The 26,145-nt window shown below is 46.5% G+C and overlaps 1 protein-coding gene across 2 annotated transcripts in view; it reads right to left on the bottom strand.

The window, feature by feature from the left end:
* STAMBPL1 (STAM binding protein like 1) overlaps positions 1-26,145 on the bottom strand; it is a 47,830-nt gene that overhangs the window by 1,080 nt on the left and 20,605 nt on the right. Inside the window, exons 1-10 of one of the 2 annotated variants that reach the window (XM_046027759.1) lie at positions 25,509-26,077; positions 22,654-22,736; positions 18,104-18,321; positions 14,667-14,742; positions 12,321-12,416; positions 9,906-10,263; positions 8,925-9,049; positions 6,148-6,285; positions 1,678-1,790; positions 523-622 (exon numbers count right to left, since the gene is read on the bottom strand). In XM_046027759.1, coding sequence (XP_045883715.1) covers positions 523-622; positions 1,678-1,790; positions 6,148-6,285; positions 8,925-9,049; positions 9,906-10,263; positions 12,321-12,416; positions 14,667-14,742; positions 18,104-18,321; positions 22,654-22,683 — 1,254 coding nt within the window. In that variant the 5' untranslated portion in view covers positions 22,684-22,736; positions 25,509-26,077. Of the gene's footprint in view, positions 1-522; positions 623-1,677; positions 1,791-6,147; positions 6,286-8,924; positions 9,050-9,905; positions 10,264-12,320; positions 12,417-14,666; positions 14,743-18,103; positions 18,322-22,653; positions 22,737-25,508; positions 26,078-26,145 lie in introns of those variants that run through there. The other variant, XM_046027758.1, reaches the window with a different exon arrangement.

Consider the following 26,145-nt stretch of genomic DNA (forward strand, 5'->3'; position numbering starts at 1 on the left):
GCAACGTTTCTCTGATGTTACCGCTGGAGAACCACCAGGCAAGCAGTTAGAAAGAAAAGATGTAGTCAAATGGTGTTTCTTTGGGGCTATCTGTGGCTACTCCAGAAGTATAATTACAGTTTCCAGTGAACTGTTATGACAAAATTAATCTGGCCACATTGAGTGGAAAGAATTCATGAGACACTAAATATCATTTTCTTTCATTGTCTGCTTAGTTGGAGTCTGAGGAAAACTGCATTTCTTTAAGCATCCCACAGATCCATAAATGGAAAGGCAACTTTATGCACAATGAACTGTGTTTCAGAAACATTGGCAATCTCTTGTAAATAAAATAATCGTGCAAAGAAATCAGAAGTAACTAAAAAGCTTGCTGAATTTTCAGGATAAGAAAACCCCAAACTAAGCAGTGTTTTATCCCATATTACACTTCTGCTGTTTCTCTCCTTCAAAGGGGGAGGGGGAGGAACAGGTGGAAAATAAGTATCTGAAGAAAAAAGAAAATAACCAGCACAGTCTACTCACACTGAACAGCCTGGGTTCCTTGGTGTGTGGATGAAAGCCCTTCTTTTTACAAGCAGAAACCTCGAGCATGCCGGCATTGGTGAGCCGGAAAATGCCGGTGCTGTTCCAGGGTGGAAGCAAAAGTGGAAAAATTAAAGATCATCTGGATTTTCAGAGCAAGTGGGGGGAAGGGGTGGGTGGGTGGGGCAGACAGAAGGGGAGAGAGAGAGAGAATCCTAAGCAGACGCCACGCTCAGAGCAGAGCCCGATGCGGGGCTCAATCTCACCACCCTGACGTCACGACCTGAGCTGAAATCAAGAGTTGGATGCTAACCCGACTGAGCCACCCAGGCGCCCCTCCACAGTGATCTTTTAAACCAGTTTTGCAATAAGTGGCCCAGAGGAGAGAAACTCCCAAGGGGCCAAAGCCAACTCCATGCACCTGCTGGGCTGCAATGGGGAAGAGCAGCTGAACTTGTCCCATGAGACCGGAATGCAAAACGGAGGGGCCGAGGGAGGAAATGACAGGTGGCAGATATTTCTACTTTTTCTAATAACATAGACACTGCTTAAAGAAACAGCAAATATTTATCGAGTGCTAACTGTGAGGCCAGACACCATTGCTAAGCCCTTTCTACAGACTGCCATCCAGCTTCTTCTTCACATCAGTCCGGATGGGCAGGTGTCAAGGATAAAGAGACTGAGGGTCATAGTGGTCAGGAATCCTGCCAGTCACATGCCATCTGAAGCTGGAGCCAGGATTCCACTCTTAAGTGTGTCTGACTCCTCTGCTCATCATCACTCTCTCATAATCATTGTCTTCCAAATCTAGAAAGGCTTTGGAGGTCATTAAGTGGAAGCTGGAAATTTTTGTACAACACGAGGCAGGACAGGAGAATGAGGAACTCAAAAGGCAAACGGAAATAACGTCCAGCTTATCCACTTGGAGATCATGCTCCCTAAGTAAAGAGAACCGGTAATTCTACTATGAAAGGACCTTAAAAGCCCTATGACTGCAGAGCTGAAGGTAAAAGGGAGCAGGCCGGCACCAAGCTCTCCCTCCTGAGGGCACGGGGTGCCTGCCTGTCCAAGTGCCACCCCCTGCCACGTGGACGCACTTGAACCCAACAGCCCCAGACAACGCCTCACTTGGACCCGGTCCCCAGGGCCACTTACTCTTTATGCTTTGGTGAACAAACAATGGCGATCGCCTCCGGCAGCATGAGCTGATAGGAACAGTGCGTGTGGAGATCCACACTGGACAAGAATGCAGTTTGGGTCGGATGCGTCTGTAAACGGAAAAGAGGACAGTCTTACTGGAGGACTTGTCTTCGCTGAGGCCACAGCCCATTCTAGAAATCCCTCATAGCTAGCTTTTTCTTTTTTTTAACCATCACTGATTAATAAAACCAGGATTTTAAAAACTGTGTCCCTGGCATAATCCCTCCCCTCGTGTACCCTGGGAATAACCATGAGCCTGAGAAGAGGCTCCTGGAAGTGTCCATGAGCTTTCTGCTTATTAGGACAGACAGGACTGGGAATTAATTAAAGAGACTCGTGTCACAACGCAGCTAGGAGAGGCTCCTGTTGGCATCTTAATTCCACACACGGGATCCTGAGGGAGCCCAGAGATAATTTATATAAAACCACGGACACGAAAGGAAAGTTTTCAATGAATTTACCCCATTTTCCTGTGTGTTCTCCCGTGGATCGTCATTGCCTACAAATGGGAGAGCAGAACTCTTCAGGGTGTCGGAGGCGCTTGGGACTCGTCCTCCACAGCAAGTAAATACCCATTATGATGAGAAGGAAGGGGAGATTATAAACCGAGAGCTATATCTTCCAGGTTTGGGGCTACAAACAAGCTTGTGTTCACGAGAAACACATCAGAAGTTCATACTCGAATAAGAAAAAACACATGCCCCCAGCGTGATTTTAAAATTCACAGTCAACCTCAGTTATCCTTGAGAAAGGAATGTGACCACTTTAATCGTGAAATCAAGGTCCTTGGGTGTACCGCCTGGGTCCTGGGCCCATCGCTCACTGGCTGTATGACACTGAGAAGATTACTTAACCCCCTCGTGCCACTTCATCAGCCTTAAAATAAGGATGGTAATCATTTTCTTCATAGAGTTGCTACATTAAAACTAATGAGACAATCCACGTAAAATTCTTACAACAGTGCCTAGCACAGAGAGGAATCAAGCCCTTTGGCATTCCCTGTATTATTGCTGTTGTTATTTTTTTTAAAAGATTTTTATTTATTTATTTGACAGACAGAGATCACAAGTAGGCAGAGAGGCAGGCAGAGAGAGGAGGGGGAAGCAGGCTCCCCGCTGAGCAGAGAGCCCGATGCGGGGCTCCATCCCAGGACCCTGAAATCATGACCTGAGCCAAAGGCAGAGGCTTAACCCACTGAGCCACCCAGGCGCTGCTGCTATAGTTATTTTAAGACTGTCTTTTTTTTTTTTTTTTGAGATGGGGGCCATGGAGAGAAGGAGGAGAGAATCTCAAGCAGACTCCCTACTGAGCACAGAGGCCCATGTGGGGCTCGATCTCACGACTCTGAGATCGTGACTTGAACCACAACCAAGAGTTGGAGGCTTAACTGACTGAGTCCCTCCGGGTGCCCCAATATTGTCATTATTATCTAAAGGGCACAGACCCATAAAAGCAGCTTCATGCCTTTGCACTTAACTATGGTCTACTAAAGAAATGCAAGATTTGGGGGCACCTGGGTGGCTCAGTGATCAAGCCTCTCTGCCTTCAGCTCAGGTCATGATCTCGGGGTCCTGGGATCAAGCCCTGCATCGGGCTCTCTGCTTAGTGGGGAGCTTGCTTCCCCCTTCTCCCCGCCTGCCTCTCTGCCTACTTGGGATCTCTCTCTCTCTGTCAAATAAATAAATAAAATCTTAAAAAAAAAAAAAAAAGAAATGCAAGATTTCACAGCTCATTTCCACTTTATTTAACAGATATAACAAAATGAGGGGAAAAGCCGTTGATCTCTATTCATAGAAGATATATATGCTGCAAAGAAAAAATAACTCCCGGTCTTGGTCTACAAAGATGTAGGTCAGCTGAGGAATGGAAATTATCCCACTGTCTAAAACCCAAACCTTTAGTGAGGGCATGACTGGGAGGGCCTGACTGCCTGTCCATCTGATTCAGTGCAAACCTTCTGTTACTACATAGAACCATCTATGCCTCAGCGAGAAAGTAAGAATTTGCTCAGAGGGACTCCAGCACCGGGGAGGCAGCCAGCAGACCGTCAAACAGACCAATCCCCGCTGCCTGCCCCACTTCTTTGCAGACAGAAGGCACCCTGCGAGCATCCCGAGCCCTTCATTTTTGGCAAGAGGCATCACTTCTACTTGGACAAATAGCTCTTCGTGGGAGAATGGCACTCCGACCCCACTCCCTCTTGGGAAATAAAAATGACCATGACCGTGGCCACGACCGTGATGATGACCACGGCTGCAGGTGCCCCTCGCTCAGGCGCTGACTCATTCGACAGAAGAAAAGTGCTATTACCATCCCCACTTTACAGATGAGAAGACTGAGGTGAGCACAAGCGCCATGCAGGGGGCCGTTTAAGCTGGGAAGTCCACATGAGAATCCAGTCCTACTAGACTCTGATTCCGCCCTTCTTTCCGAGGACTAGCTTACGTCTGAAAAAAGCTAGCTCTGGAATTTTTTGCTACTATTATGTCAATTAAAAAAAAATCGTAAAATGTCATTTACAACCATGAAAATTTAGAAATACAATGATTTAGGGTTTTCATCGAACCACAATGATTTGCAATGGTGAAAGAAACAAAAAAGCAAGATCCTGGAATTTTAAAATTTTGCCAAATTCATTATTTAAATGGCTTAACCTCATTATTGCATGTATTACATACATAGGTCATAAGGGAAAACCTGTTTTTAATGTGGAAAACGTTCTATAAGAAGTAAATAAACTATAAACTAACTGACTCCTTGGTGTAAGTAAAATTTAATGGGGTATCATTCTTTCTCAGTTTGTGTTATAATTTCTTTGGCTACAACTTATTTTGCTTTAAAATATCTTCCTGTTACAGAAAATCACATTCAACTAAAGAATACCTTGAAAATTCAGTAATTTCTAAGCACCCAGTAAGGCACATTACTTACTGTTAAGGAAAACAGACATATGGGAAGTTTTGCAAACTCTTCATCGTCAATCATTTCTTGTGTTTGACAGGTGGTTTATATTTTTCAGAGAGCTTTCATACTAGATGTCTTGTTTATGGCTCACACACAACCAGTGAGGGAGAGGGGGCACTCATTAGCCCCACCTGGTCAGTGGGGGCACTCGGAAGCAAAGGGATGACGAAGGACACATAGGAACTGAGGTGGAAGGGTGTCTGGGTGGCTCAGTCAGTTAAGCGTCTGCCTTCAGCTCAGGTCATGATCTCAGGGTCCTGGGATCGAGCCCTGCATCCGGCTCCCTGCTCAGTGGGGAGTCTGCTTCTCCCTCTCCCTCTGTCCCTCTCCCTGCTCATGCTCTCTCTCTCTCTCTCTCAAATACATAAATAAAATCTTGGGGGGAAAAAAAAAGAACCTAGGTGGAGCTGGGACTAAGGTCTCCTCTACCTCTGAAATTACGTTAACACCAAGTGCTTGCTGATTTTGTGTGTGGGGAGGGTAGAAGGATCTAAGCATGTGTCCCGCCCCTCTTCAGTACATCCCTATAAAGCACGTAAAATGAAAAATGGTCACCCATCTCTCTTCAAGGGTCTTTGAATTATTCCACATTCTCTCTGAAAATCTTGGCCATCACCCCATGATAGTGGGATGACTTAGTTCTACCCCAGGTCCACATGTATAAGACTGAATGGAAAAACTGATTGAACCATGGATAGGAAAAGTTGAGAGTCATCGCCAAAACCAGTGGCCGATTTTCTGAGTTCCTAGAAAAATGTGCTATGAAATTCACTGACATTATCTCATTTAACGCAAACCACTGCAGGAAGTCAATTCTTATGACATCTATTCTGTGGATGATAAAGCTGATGCACAGATTGCTTACATAATTTACCAACATTCCTGTAAGGAATTTTTAGCAGAGCTGAGATTTAAACTCATGGCTTTTAATTAGTAAGCCCTTTCTCGCTCCTGTGATGGCCCGGGGGATGTTGGAACCCAGTATTTTTGGCCCCACTATGGCTGTTTATGCAATGCTAAATTCCTCCTTGGCCTGTTGGGGAGACGTGGAAAAATCTATGGTCCCTGCTTGTTTCAAAGAAACATTTTTAGAAATTTTCTTAAAATATTCCACTTCCGACCCATGGCAAAGAGAAAGAGAGCAATAGTAACGGTCTCGTTAAATTAGTTAAAAATCTGACTAGGTCTTCAGTAGACTACAGAAAATCATCAAAGCAAGTCACCCAATTTCCAAATGTTTCTCTCTCCTTTAATGTTGGATGGTAAGAAAAAAAGTGTCCAAATCCGGACTTGACAGACTTAGACATGGCCCAACATTGGAGAGAATGCTTTACTATGATGACATTTATTCCACTTGAAAAAAAATCAAGAAGAAGAAACGATTTAAAGGAAGCTAAATTTCCTCAGGGAGGAAAGCAGCACCCCATGGAACATACACCGAAACCCAACGCTCACACGTACGTGGATCCATCCCAGCGTGAGGAGGCCATGTTGGTCCTGCACACCGAATAATTCCTCCACGTTCTCCACGTCACAGTAGTCTGGCCCCGCTGACTGCTTTGGCACGATCACATGGGTGATAGTAAATTCATTATGCGTCTAAAAGATAATCAGCAAAAAACAGTAACAAGCATCTGTGGGGGGGGGGGGGGGGACAAGAAAACACAGCCAGAGCTGGAAGCACAGGGTTTTGCAGAAAGACTAGAGAGGGCCCCACCACCCGCGTCCACAAAGTTAAAGCCTCGCACTTAAAAATGGGTTATCTGGGCGCCTGGGTGGCTCAGTGGGTTAAGCCGCTGCCTTCGGCTCAGGTCATGATCTCGGGGTCCTGGGATCAAGTCCCACATAGGGCTCTCTGCTCAGAAGGGAGCCTGCTTCCCTCTCTCTCTCTCTCTGCCTGCCTCTCTATCTACTTGTGATCTGTCTCTGTCAAATAAATATTTAAAAAAAAAAAAATAAAAAAAAAATAAAAATGGGTTATCTGCCAAAAAGGTGAGGCAGCTCTCTAGACCTCAAAACCTCTTTTCACGATAGAAAATGTTTAACAGGGACGCCTGGGTGGCTCAGTGGGTTAAAGCCTCTGCCTTCGGCTCAGGTCATGATCCCATGGTCCTGGGATGGAGCCGTGCATTGGGCTCTGGGAGCCTGCTTCCCCTCTCTCTCTGCCTGCCTCTCTGCCTACTTGTGATCCCTGTCTGCCAAATAAATAAATAAAGAAAATGTTTCACAAATAGGAGTCCGCCTCCCAGGCTGCTCCATGATCATTCAGTTAACAAACAATGCCTCGATATAGTACATGTGCAGGGGAAAGATCCAAACAACACAGCGTCAGGTTTATCTGGAGGGGGAGATACCAGTTAAACGGTTTTGTGGATTTACTGGAAGACATTTCTAAGGTTTGTGGAGGTTGATGGCCTTGTGTATTTTATCTTATTAATTGTACTTCATTTCACATCCAGATCTAATTTCTCTCCTGCCATTGGGGGAACTCACTGAGATCTTCCATAATTAAGGTGATGCTTTGGGTTCGCATTTAGAAAATGAAAAAGGAAAAACACAATACTCCCTTCAGGTCAAGGGAAGAGTTGGAGAAGGGGTCTGGGAAGAGGTGATGGGACGCTCAGGGAGATGCTTGTGCTGGGAGGAGTGGTCCGCCCTCTGCAAGCACCGCCTTCTCTCTGGCCTCAGGGCTTTCCCGCCCCACTAGGAATGGTCTGGCTGGTCCTTCAGGGGCATTACGTGAGAGCTGTATGGCAAAGACTATGGTAGTTGGAGGTTACAGAATGCCAACACCAAGTGCAGTGCCTAATACATCTAGGTACTCAGCACACGTCTGTCTGATGAATGAATGAATGAATGAATGAATCAATCAATCAATTAATCAATCAAACTAGGTACAATATATGGTCTTGAGGAAGCATCCAGAACACATTGCCCCTGACGGACAAACAAGGTGACTGAGAGAACATGGTGGGTCATGCTCCTATGTTGGTCGTCTGTGCTTCCTCTCTCCTGGAGGACATGTGAATATTCAGAACAGAACTATGGTAGGGAGAATGTGAGCTGAGTAGAACACAGGCCATTAAGCAATAGTTCCCAAGCTAAATGTTTAGATGGAAAATGTGCCTGGACCCAAGGGCACTTTCCACAAGACATTTTTCATCCTTCTTGCAAGTAGCAAACTAAACTCATCTCCTCTCTTTGGTCCTCCTTCTATTTTGACACTGTCTTTCATCACATATTTCTTTTTTTTTTAAAGATTTATTTTTTTTGACAGATAGAGATCACAAGTAGGCAGAGAGGCAGGCAGAGAGAGGAGGAAGCAGGCTCCCAGCCAAGCAGAGAGCCCGAAGCGGGGCTCGATCCCAGGACCCTGGGATCATGACCTGAGCCGAAGGCAGAGGCTTTAACCCGCTGAGCCAACCTGGCGCCCCTCATCACATATTTCTGATAGACTCTTCCATAAGCAAATGGGACCTGTGCCGTAAGATTTGAGCTTGTTGAAACTACTGTATGAAACCAAAGAAAACAAGAGAATCCTAGTTTTATTCCACACGGGTCTGCAAAAGATTGGCGAGATGACAGACCTCTGATCTGACCTCAGATCAGAAGGGGTATAGTTAATTAGATAAATATATGGGAAACTAACAACTGCCATGGAAATCTGATTCAGAAAACTAGATGGCTTTGGAAATATGGAGACCTGTAATCCATCATTTTTCTTTCTTTCTCTTTTTAAGATTTTGTTTATTTATTTGAGAGAGAGAGAGCAGGGAGGAGGGACAGAGGGAGAGAGAGAGTCTCAAGCAGACTCCACGCAGAGCATGAAGCGGGACTCGGGGCTCGAGCTCACAACCCTGAGATTATCACCTGAGCTGAAACCGAGAGTCGGGTGTTTAGCCAAATGAGCCAATCGGGAGCCCCAAACAGTTATTTTTCTAAACAAAGGTTTAGTATGTGGTTTGATTCATCCTCTACAACCGGCTTATATAGTATCCCTAAAATTTTACAACCCATTTCCTAGTAGGGTCATTCCATTAAAAACGACAGTAGTTTTGTGTTCATTAATCTAGATAAAGACATCTTCATAATTTTTGCAATTACGGATTGCCTTAGGATGGCATCTCAGGCTGCCATCTTAGGCATCTTAGGATGCCTTTATTCTGTTTTGCTTATGGTAAGAAAGTCACGACATCGGAACGTATCGTGGGCAGAGAGACATGAAACAAAGGCCATACCAGTTTTCCACAGAGTATCCCGCAGGTTTCTATTCCTCTCACTGTATTAGATTCTGCGAGCAGCAGAAATCTGTGGCAAAGGTCTCTTGGTAAAACTACACACCGCAGTCCTTCGACCACTAGATCTAAGAAATAGGAAAGGAAGAACCAGCTAAAGAAACAAATCTCACACCCCGCCACCAGAACTGTTTTTGGCAAGCAACTGCAGGGCCATCGATGCATAAAAGACGAAATTACTATCAGGCGCTCCACTTTCTATGTTCTATGTTTAAAAGTCTTAACAGTGAGCATCAAGGTGAAGAAGGTAAAATTCCGCTTTGTCTATAAACTGATTCATGAGCGAGGGGGAAGGTGCCAGCTTCGCCATGGGGTAATTTATAAAATGGTTGTCTAGTGTAACTCCTTTAAAATAAATGGATATAAGACGCCATCCGACGGTGTCTGCCTTTGGATTTGGGCCCTTGCCGGGGGTCACAGAGCTGCCCCCAAGCTGCACTAACTGTTAGCAGCAGCACAGAATCTGCCTGGAGGTTGGCTATCCCCTGTGCGCCAGACCCTCCTGGGGCAGCAAGACGCGAAACATTCAATCTTTAAGCCAAGTTCTGCGCCAACCATTTTCTCGGCACCTCCTTTGCAGTGTAAGTGTTTCCCTTCAAGATTCAGGTGGTTCCTTTGGTGAAAATACAGGAATGAAAAAAAAATGCTCGGAATTCTCTTTTCAAATTTCAGCTCCATGACCCCATAGGGCCCCGTTTATGAGAAGGCTGCTGCTCTGTGCGGGGCAAATCACCGCTGCCTGAATGTGAAGGTTACGGGGGAGGAAGGGTGAGCCGGATGGCACTGAAGTTCACCCCCCATCCTGCCGTGGAACTACCACCGCGGATGATGCGCAGAGGAGCCACTCCCAGCGGTTCGGGACGGAGCTGGGGGGCTGGGTCCGACGCGAGGCCGGGCCTGGCAGGGAGGCAGCCGGTCACTTACTCTGCACGGCGCCCAGAGCGGCCGCGGGCTTCAGAGCCCTGTTCACGGGAGGAGAGTGGCTGGCATCCCGGGCCGCCTCGCTCCTCGGAGGCTGGTCTGCGAGCACGTTCAGCGGCGCGCTGTTCCTCGGCGCCGGCAAGCAGGACAGAGCGCTCCCGTCGATCTGCTCCGACAGCGCCCGGCTTTCCTGGCTTCGCATCTGACCCCGCGCTAACTCTTGCTTCTTGAGCTGGTCTTCGAAAAACAGGAACTGCTCCGACTCCAGCTGCTGCTGGCGCATCCGAGCCACCCGCTTCCTCTCGGCCTCGATCAGGCTCTGATGCTCCCGTTGTTTCAGAATTTCCGCCTTGTATTTGTTCTGGAAAAGGCCGCGGCCAGGAATAGGTGGTTAGTTTCCATGGCAACCCCAGCCAGCTGGGATGAGACCCTTCCTGGCTAGACAGGGGCGGAGAGAGGCAGACAAGCCCATGTGTCCACAGGGACACGGGCGCCACAGCCCCTTGGTCTGCTCAAGGCAGGGGCTCTGAGTCCACTCATGTTACCAGGGGCGGGCCACGACAGTCAAGTTCCCTCCATTCCCCTGCGCTTTAAACAAATACCAGAAAACCAAGGTCGGGGTTGGCTACTTGGCCTGCCTGACCAAGAACCAGAGTGGACCATCTCAGAAATGGTTCTGTCGCTCTAGACGTCACTGTCCAATATGGTAACATCCAGCCCCGTGGGCTACTTACGTTTAAATTAATTTAAATGAAATGACATTAGACACTGAGTTCCACAGTCCTTCCTGCCAGCCACCTGGCTAGCGGCTCCCACACGGAACATTTCTACCGTGGGAGGAAGTTCTGTTGGTCAGTGTTGCCCTAGAACCTCTTGCCCTAGACTCTAGAACTCAGACAGTCAGAACTTTACGGAGAAGGGGGAACCACAGGAAATGGTCCTCAAAATGTGGCTCAATCATCTCCATCATGATGAGCCAGGAACTTGTTAAAATGAAGATTCCCAGGCTCCCAGTCTTAAAAAAAAAATCTAGGCATTATTAGGTTAGAGACTACAAATCTTTAATAAGCCCCTCAAATTGTTTTGAGAAAAAGTAGCTTTGGTAGGGTTGGGGTGGGGGCACAGCTTACAGCAGCACGTTGGGGGTGCCCACGAATCCCCCAGAGTCTGGGCAGAAGTGCGGATGCCGACCCAGCAGGAGTGCGGCGTGGCGTGAGTCTGCATTTCTAACAAGCTCCCAAGGATGCCTGTCCTGCCTACAGCAAGGGCTCACTGATGGGCATGCCCAGCTCTCCCAGGTGTGAAAGCTGCCACTCTATCTCCAGAGATTTCTCCGTGACCTATACTTCAGGACACTGTTGCCACCTGGGACCAAACTGGTGTCATCAAAGGTAGACCAGGCGGTCCCTCCCTGGGAGGCCCTAAGGGGACAACCCCAGGCGCGTTGCTGATGGGAAGACGGCTGGCCTGGGCTTTTCTCTCCTTTGCTGTTGGTTTATCTGAGAGTCCAAGATCATTCTCATGTATCATAGTTCAAGTCAAATCCAAATGATCAAGAGTCGCACTTGAGGGAACGTTCAGACTGCCACATTCCCTCAGTCCCTTGGTCCAAAGGCTGCACTCAACGCTGACTTCCAGCTACGCCCACAGGACGCCGGGAGGTCCCTGGGCCACATTCAGAGCTCACAAGACTGAACTCCAGTGAGAGTCAGCACAGGTGATAATTCCAAAGCACATAAACACGCAATCGAACAAGAAAGGCAAAGCAATTTTTATAACAATGCTAAAGACTAAGAATTAGAATTTTAAACTTGAGGTCCTAGAGACAGATCAATTTTTTTCTTTTAATGCCATTCCATCTCTTAGACATCATTACCATTGCTACTCTTTCTGTAATAATGATCCAGAAGCCACCATCCATTGGTGATACGTTTACATTTTGCTCACATGGTTAGCTATTATTTCCTCTCAATGTAATATTGACTGTAAGATTGAAGAATTGAATTCAAATTTCCAAAGCGTACATAAGATGATAAATCAGAAATTATACACTGTTCTCCCTATCTCCTACCGACTCTGTTCATCACCAAAGAGAGGTCGTTCATCACCAAAGAGAGGTCATCTGTCTTAAGGTTAAAGTGGCAAGAGTTGGTCAAAAAGCTGCCTTTAAATCATGGTAGGAAATTTGTTTTCCAATGCATCACATGATTAGACGTTGCAGGGAAATAAAAATACCACATCTTTGGTGCAAGTGCTTAACCTGTATCTCAACATGAATTTTTTATTGCTTTTACATCACTGCGTCTTTAATTTTTAATTTAAATGGACATGACATTCAAAAACCTCACATGAACATGAAATTCAAAAAAAAATCTGCACACAAAACAGTCACGAGATAAATGTACCAATGGAACTTACTTTGCTTTGCAAATATTCTTGGTATTCTACGTTATATTTCTTTAAAAGGTCCTTTTTCAATTCATCTGTCCTTGGGAATGCAATCTCCTTCAGTTTCTTTTAAAAATATATATATACACATTGATTAGTGGGATTTTCAGTATAGTCTTTCAGATCATCAGCTGAGAAAGAAAAACAGCTGCCATGTGTATTAGAAATCAAGACACGGGTAACCAAAGATGATGGTAGACAGAAACTTCTCTTCATTATGGCTCCAAAACACAACTTTTCAGTAGGGAAGGGAAAGCATTATCCTTTTTGTAAGAGCTCCATGGACTCCACTAGTTAGATAAGCATTCTGTCTAGGGAGGTACCCCCGTTTTTAAGCAGTGGGCTTGTAACTACACATTCCACTGTGGGCAAATGTTACGGGCATCATAGTTGGAAGGTACACTGGAGAACACGATAGGTAGGGACTGCTGGGCTTGACTGTAAAAAAGAGGCTGAGGCACTGTGCATACAAATACAGATTCAGGCTCCCCTGAACCCACAGGCTTAGAGAAGGGGTTAGGGAACTGGATCTCAAACAAATTCTTAGTGATTTTTCTTAATGGCCAGAAAATCTGGGGAACCTGATTTAGCCGAAGTACCACCCTCCATTTCAGAGATGAGGGAACAACACCTATAAGAGATTAGAAGGACAACTAGCTCGTGGCCCCATTATGATTAGAATCCAAATGTTCTGACTCTGGCCAGGCTCTTTCACTGAAATTTCTATTTTTTTAATCTTCTGTCATCCATCCATCCATCCACCCATCCATCCATCCATCCTCCAATCCATCCATCCATCCATCCTCCCACCCACCCATCCATCCTCCCATCCATCCTCCCATCCATCCATCCTCCCATCCATCCTCCCATCCATCCATCCATCCTCCCATCCATCCATCCATCCTCCCATCCACCCATCCACCCATCCATCCATCCTCCCATCCATCCATCCACCCATCCATCCTCCCATCCATCCATCCATCCATCCATCCATCCATCCATCCATCCTCCCATCCATCCATCCATCCATCCATCCATCCATCCTCCCATCCATCCATCCACCCATCCATCCTCCCATCCATCCATCCACCCATCCATCCTCCCATCCATCCATCCACCCATCCATCCTCCCATCCATCCATCCACCCATCCATCCACCCATCCATCCTCCCATCCATCCGTCCGTCCATCCATCCATCCATTCTCCCATCCATCCATTTATTCAGCAAGCATAAACAAAGAAAATGTATATGCTTTTGGAGAATGGTTTCCCATGAGAAAAAAAAAAAAGAATGAAACTAAATCAGAGCAAAAGAGTTAGCTTGGCAGCTGAGCCCCCTCAAGCCCCATACAGAACAGCCTGAATCTGAATGAACAAGAGAATTCAGTGGAAACTGCTACACAAGGAATGGTAGTGAGTGGCCCTTCAGATGAAGGTGTATAGAAAATTTTTTTAAATGTAGATGACCATTTGACAAAACCTGAGTTCTCACAGGCAGCCTCAGGCCAGACTTACTGGTAAGACAGCCTTTTCTCTATTAGATGGTCAAGCAGCTTTGGAGAGTTACTTAAAATTTCATGCTGTGATTGGCTTTGTATATACCATTTTATCTTCCTCCATGGAAGATCAACCCAAACTACTTAACACAGATACACAGGAAACATTTTAAAAATGTTATTTAGAAGGATATATATTCTCAGCTAAAAATACCGTTCGCTCCATCAGGTTGCCAAGGTTGACGGCGAATACGTAACTTTTCAGCAACCGTCTTCCTTTTCCTTGAGACTATTTCAAGCCACCGCTTACCCTTAAACACTTGATTATGCCTTAAGCTAGTACCCCAAAATACCTTCACAATAGCCTGCTTTTCCGGGTGGTATAAGAAAAGAACTAGAGCTTTGGGGCCACTTTAATAATCAACACTAATTTTCAGTGTTGGGGTTCAGGACTGTATGGAAGAATCAAGACCAGCCCAAATGACTCTCATACAAATCTAGGGAATTGGACCGCCTTTCCTTCAATCACTGGGAGGAACGGGGAATAATGCCTCTTCACACCACAAAGAGATTGAGCACATTCTTGATCATTTTCCTTTTCTCCCCCTTCCAGTTCCAATTAGACATCCCACACTGGCTCTGTAACAATGTTTAAAGGTTCCAAGAAGAAATCGAAACATCTTGCTTGGCTAATGGAATGAATTTTCTGTGCTCAAACTCTCCAGAGGATGAGAGGAAAGGAGGGAGGGGGAGGAGGAGATCGATAATGGAGACGTATGGAGCATTTGAGCCCCCGGGGGAGAATCGACCCCACAATACCTTCATAATATCCTGCTTTTCTGGGACTGCACACTGCTGGTAATCTCGATGGCTGGGAAGCTTTTCTACAAACAAGCTAGAAGAGAAAGTACATCTTAGCGTTACAGGGCAGAAAAAGCTCAGCGATGGTTTCTTTTTCCTTAAAAATTTTATGTATTCATTTTTAGAGAGAGAGAGAGAGAGAGCGCATGTATGAGCGGGGGAAGGGCAGAAGGAGAAGGAGAGGGAGAGAAGTAGATTCTGCTGAGTGCGGAGCCCAGTGCGGGGCTCACGACACTGATATCATGACCTGAGCTGAAATCAAGAGTCGGGCACTCAACTGACTGAGCTAACCAGGCACCCCCATCAGTGACGGTTTCTAACACGAGAAGGAAACTCCTTTTCAAAAAGGACGTGCTTAATCCATTATTATTTAACCTACATTCTTTCCATCAGCCTTTCCCCTGAGGGCTGGCAAGAATATGGTTTTGGCATTCCGGGGTAGTAAGCTTGGCGGATGCAGCGCTGAGATTAAGAGGCTCAGGACACTCCCTAACAGACCCTGTCACTTCGGTCCTTCTTGGGTCCTGGGTGCCCGATCCGCCAGAGCCCTAGCTCTCTCGCGTGCCCCGCTGGCGACACAGAGAATCATGTAAAAATGTTGAGAATTAGAAAGATCAACATAATCCCTTCTCATGGTTGAAAAAGACTCAAAAGACCACTGATGACTCAGGAGAGCCATCATGTCTGTGTGTCTGTATCAAACAACCGTTTTTTAAAAGATTTTATTTATTTATGCGTGTGTGAGAGAAAGAGGGAGAATGAGAGCGGCGTGGAGAAGCAAAGAGCACGACGTGGGGCTCGATCCCAGGACCCCGGGATCACGACCTGACCGAAGGCAGAGGTGGGTGAAGACCCACCGAGCCACCCAGGCGCCCTGATACCAAAATTCTTAACTAAACACTCACAGCTGGGAGAAATGACAGTCAGAATCCCTAGTGGATCTGAGGAGGTGTTAATTAGGAATTCATTATTTTTCCTCACCTTTTTGAGGAACAAGGGGCAGCAGCGGTAAAGGGAAATCCTTAGACCAAGCCAGATTCACCACTTCCATGTAAAATGAAGATTTTGCTTTCCAAAGGGCAGGGAATTCTTGGTTTTTGTGGTTGGTGTGTTTTTTTTCTTTTCTTACTGATGTCTCTCTAGCTGGTAGAACAATGTCCAGCTCATGATGTGTGCTCAGTAAATATTTGTTAAATAAACAAAAAGTCCTTCCTTGATAGACCATGATGGGCATCAGTGTTATTTATGATCAGCTGATATGCAGTTTCTTATAATTACTGCTGTCCTCTCGCTCACAGGTCACACATGCTCTCGTCACGTTGCCCTACAGGGACACGGGGATGGTAAAATAACTCATTTCTTGGATGAGAAATTTTAAAGTTTAAAGAGGCTACATAAATTGTTATTTGCCTAAACTAACTCTTCTTTCTAAATGGGATAAAGGCACAAATGTTGGGAGTTGAAGAGAGCTTAGAGAAGTCCTCCATTTGGAGGTAAGAGAGATTTCTGCCCTTACATCTTCTATTTGTAACAAGGAACTGAGGCCCACGGGGCGGGGAATTACAAATTGTCACGTGGTAAATGACGGAAGGGAATTCCAACATTCCGGGGACTCGCTAACGCACACAGTAGAGGGGCCGTTCGCTTTACCACATTTACTTACCATCGATGGCCCCCCTCCATGAACGTGGATGAAAAATACCAGCAGAAGGGAAAACAAAAATTTTAGCAAATGCTGACTTAGAGTTCAAAAATCAAAGTTTTTGGATATGTGTGATATCACGGATGTCCAACAGCTTCCAATTTCATATGTATCGTTAGCTCTCTAGAAACCAGTGGTCTCCCCAGGTAGGCTGAGTGGTGCCAGCCATCGGCTTTCTCAGAAGTTCTCAGGTTAGGTCCCCGACTGAACGAGGGACGTCAATCATCATGTGACTTTTAATTAAAATCAGAGTACAGGTTTCAGGATATGTCAGTAACAAGCATGTGTCTGATGGAAAGTAGGGTATTTTTTCAACAGTTGGACTCTCTTTTATACATAGTACTATTGCACAGAAAAATAAATTGCCTCTTTTTTAAAAAAATAGATTCTATTTATTTATTTGAGAGACAGAGAGAGCGAGCGAGCATGAGCAGAGAGGAGGGGCAGAGAGAGAAGCAGGCTCCCTGCTGAGCAAGGAGCCCGAAGCAGGACTTGATACCGGGACCCTGGGATCATGACCTGAGCCAAAGGCAGACGCTCAACTAACTGAGCCACCCAGGTGCCCCAATAAATTGCCTTAAAAAAATACTAAGTAAGGGGGCGCCTGAGTGGCTCAGTGGGTTAAGCCTCTGCCTTCAGTTCAGGTCATGATCTCAGGGTCCTGGGATTGAGCCCCACATCGGGCTCTCTGCTCAGCAGGGAGCCTGCTTCCTCCTCTCTCTCTCTGCCTGCCTCTCTGCCTACTTGTGATCTCTATCTGTCAAATAAATAAAATCTTTAAAAAAAAAATACTAAGTAGGGGTGTCTGGGTGGCTCAGTTGGTTAAGTGGCCACAGCTTGATTTCGGTTCAGGTCATGATCTCAGGGTCCTGGGATCGAGCCCCGGGAGGGGGGGTGCTCCAAGCTCAGCTTGAGATTCTCTCTCCCTCTCTCTCTGCTTCCTCCCACTCTCTCTCCCAAATAAATAAACAAATCTTAAAGAAAAATACGAACTACAAAGTGAAACTGACTGCTGCTTTCTATCCATGAGTCAGATCTTCTTATAACTCCACCCATCCCAAGCCAACAAGTCAAATTTTAAAAGCCTTAATGGTGGGGCACCTGTATGGCTCAGTGGTTAAAGCCTCTGCCTTCAGCTCAGGTCATGATCTCAGGGTCCTGGGATCGAGCCCCGCATCGGGCTCTCTGCTCAGTGGGGAGCCTACTTCCCTCTCTCTCTCTGCCTGCTTCTCTGCCTACTTGTGATCTCTGTCTGTCAAATAAATAAATAACATCTTAAAAAAAAAAAACAAAAAACCCTTACTGGTCTGTTCCAGGTGCTGTGGACAGAGCTGTAATGTGGCTCCTGCTCTCACGAAGCCTACATTTCTGTGGGGGGAGGACGGCACAAAACGACATATTCTTGGGAAGAGTGCCAAAAACAGGCACACACAGGTCACTACACTGCACTACTGGGAGACTTTTCCATGTCCCCGAGAGTCCCTCTATGCCTGAGCCTCAGTGATGCCGCGGGGAGGCCTTTGAACCCATCACTTGGTAACTTAAAAACCCGGGACAGTTAATGCTTTTAGAGATTGCAAAACTGGCCCGAATATGAAAACGTTCCTGGAGTCCAAACCATCTCGCTGAAATACCACATAAGTATTTTCCCCCATTTTTCTCATTTCAAAGACCTCCCCCCATAAAGACTTACGTTATAAATTTATTATAAAGGACGAAGGCATTTTCCAAATTTCCTTCTTCCAAATACACTGACGCCATCCTTTCCATCTCCACTCCAGATCTAAAATAACGGCGTGGAGTGATGTCTTCCGTGATGGTAATGTTACAGCCGAGCTTGCTGAGGGCTCGGACTCGCTCTTCTGGGCTCAGGGAAACATCCGTGTGGTCAGGCATAGCAGCTAACTTTTTCTGCAAAGTAAAAATGGAATCTCTGAGTAGACCTAGGAAGTGAACAGGACTGAAATGACAGGTGTATTTTCTGTACTGAATCCCCGATACCAGGTGTTTAGTAAGAGTTCGTGGTAATGATGAAAGTGAAATCTTTGGTCAGAAACACATGAGCTTCACACCAAAAAGACACGCATGTCTAGCATAAACACACCTTCGTGTTGGGGGCAAAATCTCCTGTAGGGTTCAGAGTACCATGCTGTGTCAGTTCCTGGGAATGCAAATGTTTTAGGTCATTTTAGGTAAAGTATCACTAAGCCTTGTGTCTTCATGGCTATTTCCATTCTGGCCCATGTGAAGCAGGCCAACAGGCAGACTCTTGCCTGGGTAGGGCTCACGCCCTTCCCTTCTGAAGGGTCTCCAAGAGATGGCCTGCATTCAAAGTTACTCTTTGATTCAATTCTCTTCCAGAACATATCCTGTTTAATAAGAAGCTTTTAGGACCTCTGTGCTTCTTCACCCAGTGAATGAAACCCCACGAGTAAGTCCTCTTCAAGCCCACGGATATGTCCCATTTCTTTTTAACATAAAAAGACTCTTGGACCTGCACATAACAAAGTACGTTAACAGGCACGTTAATTAGTCCCTGACTGAGAAAAGAACGAAAATCATTACTAAGAAAAAGTCAGCGATGTTAAGGCATACATTTGTATTTTATTCAGGAAAATAGCATTTGTACACATTTGGGAAAACACAGAACGTATGCATTCAGGATAATCGTTCAGTGATACAACAAAAAGGTCAGTGCTTTGGAAAGGCGAAAAGTCAACACATTTTTTTTTTCCTGTTAAAGGCCGTAGAGCAAATATTTGGGGCTTTGTAGGCCCTAGAGTCCCCACCACAATTACTTAGCTCTGCTGAGGGAGAAGCAGCCACAAACAACAAGTAAGCAAAGGATCCTGGTTCTGGTTTCAAAAATGTTTTCAAAATAAGTACGTGACTTTGGCGCTCAGACCACCGTCTACTGACCCCAGCTCTAGACCACTGCATCTCCAAGTGCACTCTATGCACCAGCAATATCAGCATCAACTGGCAGTTTCTTAAAAGTAGAGTCCCCAGGTGCCTGGGTGGCACAGTGGGTTAAGCATCTGCCTCTAGGTCAGGTCATGGTCCCAGATCCTGGGACAGAGCCCCAAGTCCAGATTCCTGCTCAGTGGGGAGCCTGCTTCTCCCTCTGCCCCTCCCCCTGCTCCTGCTTTCTCTCTCTCTCTCTAAGTAAATAAACAAAACCTTTAACAAAATGTTTAAAAAAAAAATTCCCTACAGGCCTCCCCTGGCATCTACAGATTGGAGGCGACTCGAAGAACCCAGGGTTGAATTTATGTTCTCCGAGGCACTGACGCATGCTGCCTGTTTGGGAAACACTGTCTTAGACCCCTCTAGCATCCTCTGATCAACAGGAATATTAGCCCAGGGCAAATTTAACTCCCGGAACTGCCTCTGTCAGTCAAGGGCAGCACCTTTGATTAAAAGGTCTGCAGAAAGTTAAAAAAGAAATCCAGGTGGAATGGATTTTAGTCTGGCCAGGAAGGATGTATCCAAGCCATCAGGAGGCTACAGTGAGTTCCGTGTGTATAGTTCTTTCCATACCCGGGGAGGGGGCCACTGTGGTGGTAATTCTGTAGCAGACAACCCTAGAGACCTGGACTTATTTTTTTGTTTTTTTTTTTTCTTTGTTTGTTTCTTTAAAGATTTTATTTATTTATTTGAGAGAGCCAATGGCGGGGCTTGATCCCAGGACCCTGCAATCATGACCAGCTCCATCCAAGGACCCTGAGATCATGACCTGAGCTGAAGGCAGACACTGAACCCACTGAGCCACCCAGGCGCCCTGATTCTTGTTTCTAAAGGTGAAATCTACAACCAACCACAGAGGCATAAACCTGTTCTCCTCCCTGTTTCCTTCTCCCCCAGGAGGCTGGGGTCCTCAGGGCCTGGGCTTCCTAGCCTGGAAGTCTCCAGCGATCCCTCCCGTGACAAGGTGGCAAGTTCAATTTAGAGCGGAAGGGATAAGGAGACTTGCAAGTCTCCCGGAGTCTGTCTCCAGGGCCAAGTGATAAAGAATAAAGCAGACACTGGATTTTCAACCTCGGCGTCTTCAATCAATTCTCACTCGGTCCAGATCGTGAGAACAGGGAGGTGTGACTGCACACAACACCCAGCCCCGCCTCCGGGACCTCACCTTACAAGAAGGCACACTTCCTTCTAGCCAGACCCTGCTGGGCTGCTCCTATGGTTTTCTGTCTTTTTTTTTTTTTTTAAGATTTTATTAATTTAATTGACAGAGAAAGGGATCACAAGTAGTCAGAGAGGCAGGAAGAGAGAGAGGAGGAAGCAGGCTCCCTGCCGAGCAGAGAGCCCGATGTGGGGCTCGATCCCAGGACCCTGAGATTATGACCTGAGCCGAAGGCAGAGGCTTTAACCCACTGAGCCACCCAGGCGCCCCATGCTCCTAAGGTTTTCGAAAAGACTTTTTAATTTCTGAGAAGCTGCTGGAGGCTTCCCCTCCTCAGAAGCAGGAATGGAAGCTTGCGGCGTCTCAGCCTCAGGACTGAGTGTGGGCGTCTCGTCCAAGGGAGAAGCCTGGGACACGGCAGCCACACCACGCACGCCTGTCCCTCCCGGCAGCACTCAGGGGAAATGCTGCTATTCGACCACAGATAAAGGCTTCAATGGCATCAGAAAATGATCAGGAAAAAAAAAAAATCTATGGAGATTAGCACATTTTCCAAAGAGGGTTTCCAGGTTCCTACACGTGCAAAAGTAATGGGTCCACTCTTTATTAACTACACAGTCTGCACTGAATTATAATTATTTGTGTGCAGTGTCCATGTTCCCCCAGGATGTAGCATATTCCTTGCGGCACAGACAATAATCAATACGTGCACCAAATAAAGGAGGGAGAAGGAAACAGGTGCAATGTGATTGTAACTAGATTTTACTTGGAAGTAAAAATAAGATTTTTTTTCCTCTGTTGAATGGTCCAAATTCAAAATTCAAAAGTGATCTCAGAAGTAAATGGGGGAAGAGCCTCCTATAAAGTCGGGTTTGTGATATCTTACAAAATACAAAAATCTCCAATGAAAAAGCCTTAGTGTTCGTTTGACAGTGACATGTCTATTAACATTGATCATGGCTACCTGGTGTTCTGGAAAACACGTAAGACACGCCAAAAGGATGATCCCTTCCTCTGTGGCTGGGAAAGGGGGCCACCGTCATCCCCCCACAGTGCCCCGACAGCATGGGGTCGGAAAACGAAGAAGTTCCTACAGTTCTCCACTCCTCGTCCTCTCAAAGCAACTGAACCTTAGTGAAGGACGTTCCTGGCAAAGAGGACGTGGGTCATAACCTATTTCAGAGCAAGAACCAGGCCCTTCATTTCTTTCTTTCTTTGTTTTTTTAAGATTTATTTATTTGACAGAGAGAGAGAGAGCAAGCACAAACAGGGGGAGTGGGAGAGAGAGAAGCAGACTCCCCGCTGAGCAGTGAGCCCGATGTGGAGCTCGATCCCAGGACCCTGGGATCATGACCTGAGCAGAAGGCAGATGCTTAACCACTGAGCCACCCGGGTGCCCCCTCCATTTCTCTGTGATCTGGGGCTAAAGCATTGCACGGGCAGGTGCCGGCCGTCAGGAGAAGACTACCGATCATAACAGCTTCCCCGATCAAGCCCCCATGATTGGCTGTGAGCATTAAAAATATTGTTCCCAATGGTTGTAATGTGCAAAGTAGAAAAACGGGGCCATGGAGGTTACATAATGTGCCTACATTCTCACCCAGAGAATGATCTGGGACACACAATATGTCCCTGCGATCCCAGGGCTCCTGTCGTCCCTCCTAAGATGTGGCCAGAGAAGGGAGAATGAGAGTTTCGAGCGTGCGGACCTTTGTGCTGGATCCCAGAGCAACATGGACCTGTCGTACGTAGAATGTCTCCCTCGGTCTTTCCCACACTGGGGAAGCTTCCAGGTCTTCTCCTTGAAGAAGCGGAGGCACAAAGAGGTTGAAGTCCCTGCTTACAAAGTTGATTCTCAAGTGCCCCTCCCCCGCCCTCTTGGAATCTAACCAGAGAGATTAAAATTTCGCACTTTTGTGGACAAAAAGAATTATTTTTAGTTCTAGCGAAGAGGGCTTTATTAGTCACTTCCTCAAAGGAGGGGACCGCACAGATGGATAAGAAGCGACAGTGCTCAACTTCGTGAAGGGAGGGTGACTCATTTCCCATGTGATATGTTTCTGTTCTTCTTTTCGGGTTTTTGGGCCGCATGGAAGGTATGGGTTGGCACTACCTACCAAAGAATTCACAGTAAACGGCTGATCCATCTTGTCCTGTCCGCAGAATGAAGGGGTTCACTGTCTCTTCTCAATCACTTCATCTGTTTCAAAGACAAAAAGCAGAGCTATGGTTATTATTTATTATTATTCTTTTTATTTATTTATTTATTTATTTATTGAAAATCCGAGTCTCAAATCTCAAACCCCGGGTTATTTCTGGCTCAGAATATAAATACTTCGGAATGACTTACATAACCTGAGTTTTTAGAGAGACTTGGAAATCTCCTCCTAAAAATACAAAACGGCAGGTGGTTCGGTTTCCTTGAAAGCAGACCTTTGAAAACGGGGGTGGGATGAGACTTCGTGATGGCTTATTGCACGGTGTGTCTTCTGGGGGTTTTCTTACTCAGAACTCCACGTAGGGCTGTGAAGTAGGTTTACTTTGGTCTCGCGGTGAAGAGCTTCGATGCTGGGGCGGTGGTCTCCTACACTGGGTGGAGCCCGTCTGGGCCTAGGCTAAGCTCTTCTAGCTGTGGAGGGCCGAATTGTAAGACAGCTCTCGGACTCCTGCCCCCTCGGTCTCCAGGCTCCCTTTGAGTGTGGAGGAGACCTGTAACCGACTTCTAATCAATAGAACATAGCAGAGGTGAGGGAATACTTCTCCCACGTTTACATTATGTCACATAGCAAGGATGAAGAGATCTGTAGATAGATTAAGACATCTGACCAGCGGGCACTGAATCAATCCAAAGAAAGATAATCCTGGGTGGGCCTGGTCTAATCAGGCGAGAACTTTCAAAGACTGAGACAGTCTCCCGCAGGCCTAGAAGACTCAGCCGCCATAAATAACCACAGCCGCAGGGACAAGAATTCTGCCGGAAATCACGTCAGTTTGGAAGAGCCTCAGATGAGTCCCTAAGCCAGGGCAGCACCTCCCTTGCTGCCTTGTGAGCTCCTGAGCGGAGGAGCTGGGGTATGCTGTGCCCAGACGCCAGACCCACAAAACTCAGAAATAATAAGTGTATGGCGTCTTAAGCCATGACGCTTATGGTGACTTGTAAAGCAGCACAAGAAAACAGGTGTGCCAGCTTTGAGACTTTACGTATGTTATATGGCCTTTTGTGGACAAGCCTTGTTGGGGGAAATAATGCGACCTACGTCATACCGATGCGATAAGGATGAGATGACTTAGCAGAGGAAGTGCTTGGCATAGTTCCTAGCACTGTCAAGACTACAGAAGTGTCCGCTCTTACCAGAGTCTTTGGTAAGAGCCTTTAGTTTGCAGTTGTAGAAACTGAGGCTTGGAGGTACGGGAATGTGCTCGGGTTCAAATCGTCCCTCCACGAACATTCTCTCCCCTCTGACACTACTTGGGCTCACGCTCCATGTCACCACTTCCCACTTCTAAATTTATTTTGGCTTTTTACTCCACAAATCATTTATGTGTTGCTGTTGCTGGACACAAGTTCTCTTCAGTTCCTTACTCATGACAGGAGGCGCTTAACCTACGTTCATTCATTCCGATCATAGCATTCTGTGATTCTAGAAATCTCACCCGTAGATCATTCAACCCTTCCGGCTTTTTTCCTGGCCTGAATCCATGCCCAAGAAACCCTCCACGGAAAGTCACGAGGCATGTTCTAATCTTTCCCCTTCATCCTCTCTAGTGATGCCTGGAGTAGACAGGGAGGTTTTTTTTTTTTTAAGATTTTATTTATTTATCTGACAGAAACCACAAGCAGGCTGAGAGGCAGACAGAGGCAGAGGGGGAAGCAGGCCTCCCGCCAAGCAGAGAGCCCGAGTCAGGGCTTGATTCCAGGACCCCAAGACCACAACCCGAGCCGAAAGCAGAGGCTCAACCCACTGAGCCACCCAGGTGACCCTAGACAGGAAGATTTAAGCTTGCAGCCTGCAGGAATGGCCAGGAAAGAAACAACCTGGGGGGAGCCACAGTCACAGTGTAGCTTAAAACCCTAATAAATTTTGGTATTCTGGTGTCACAGAATGTAGGCAACATTATTTGGGGGCATTACCAGTCCTTGGTAAGAAGAAATAAACCAGGGAAAGAAAAGAAGAGGAGAGGAGAAGAGAGAAGAGAAGAGAAAAGAAGGAAGGAAAACAGAGAGGAAAGGAAGGAAGGAGGGAAGGAAGGAAGAGAAAGAGGGGCACCTGTGTGGCTCAGTGGGTTAAGCCTCTGCCTTTGGCTCAGGTCATGATCTCAGGGTCCTGGGATGGAGCCCCACTTTTGGCTCTCTGCTCAGGGGAGCCTGCTTCCCCCTCTCTCTCTGCCTGCCTCTCTGCCTACTTGTGATCTCTCTTTGTCAAATAAATAAATAAAATCTCTTCATTTTTATTTTTATTTTTTTAGTAGTTTCTTTTTTTTTAAAGATTTTATTTATTTATTTGACAGAGATCACAAGTAGGCAGAGAGGCAGGCAGAGAGAGAGAGAGAGAGAGGAGGAAGCAGGCTCCCTGCTGAGCAGAGAGCCCGATGTGGGGCTCGATCCCAGGACCCTGGGATCATGACCTGAGCCGAAGGCAGAGGCTTTAACCCACTGAGCCACCCAGGCGCCCCTAAATAAAATCTTTTTAAAAAGAAAGAAAGACATTAAAACAGTTAAAGAGACAGGATAAAAAGGCTTATGGGAAATTTGGGGCTGGGTGGGGGGAAGGGAGGGAAGGGGACAATCAAACAGTTAGTCATTGACTAGGGTCTTGCAGAAGCCTGGAGTTATTTTTTAGGGGTTACTCAGATCAGTACACAGAGAATTTAAAAAAATTAAAAACATTACAACAGCACTTCTTAAACTTTACTGTATCTAAAAGTTATGCAAGCCTGGAGTTTATTTAAAATGCAGATTCCTAGAACTCACCCACAGGGCTTCTGAATCCAGCCGTTGTGAGCCCACCAATCAGCACTGATGGTTAGGACGCGGCCCGGGGAACTCTGACACATGAGGTTTCCGAACAATACTTGCAGAGACGCTGTCTTTGGGAATGCATCAAGCAGGGCCCCTTGCTGCAAGCGAAGGCACCCACTCTTGAAGTCATAAGATAATGGGAAGATCCCAGATTTCCAGGAGGGCCAGGGAAACGGGGATTGGAGGCTGTGTAATCCCCCCAAATCACTCAGCAGCACTGGTGTGAGGGGAGGGGGGGGTCTCCCAGCTTCCAGCACAGCCACCAGCTGCCGTGTCTTGCTAGATGTCACCAGTTTCTAGTTCAAAGCATGGGATGGAGGTGTGTGGCTGGCAGAGCCCAGGTCACATGCCCGCAGCCAGGCACCGGAAAATGCAAACGCCCAGCACTTGACACTTCCACGGGAGGCAGTGGGATGGGCCCAGTGACAGAAGGTTCCGGGTGGCCAAGCCCGGGTGCCCAAAAACAATGACCAGCAGGCACAAGACTCAAACAAACTTTTCTGTAATGAGCTTCTGAATCGACAAAATGCATAATTCAATATATCTTGAACATGGGCTTTTATTAACTTGCCATAGATGCAAACCCATC

This window comes from Meles meles, chromosome 13 (genome assembly GCF_922984935.1).
Source record: "Meles meles chromosome 13, mMelMel3.1 paternal haplotype, whole genome shotgun sequence".
Taxonomy (NCBI): Eukaryota; Metazoa; Chordata; class Mammalia; order Carnivora; family Mustelidae; genus Meles; species Meles meles.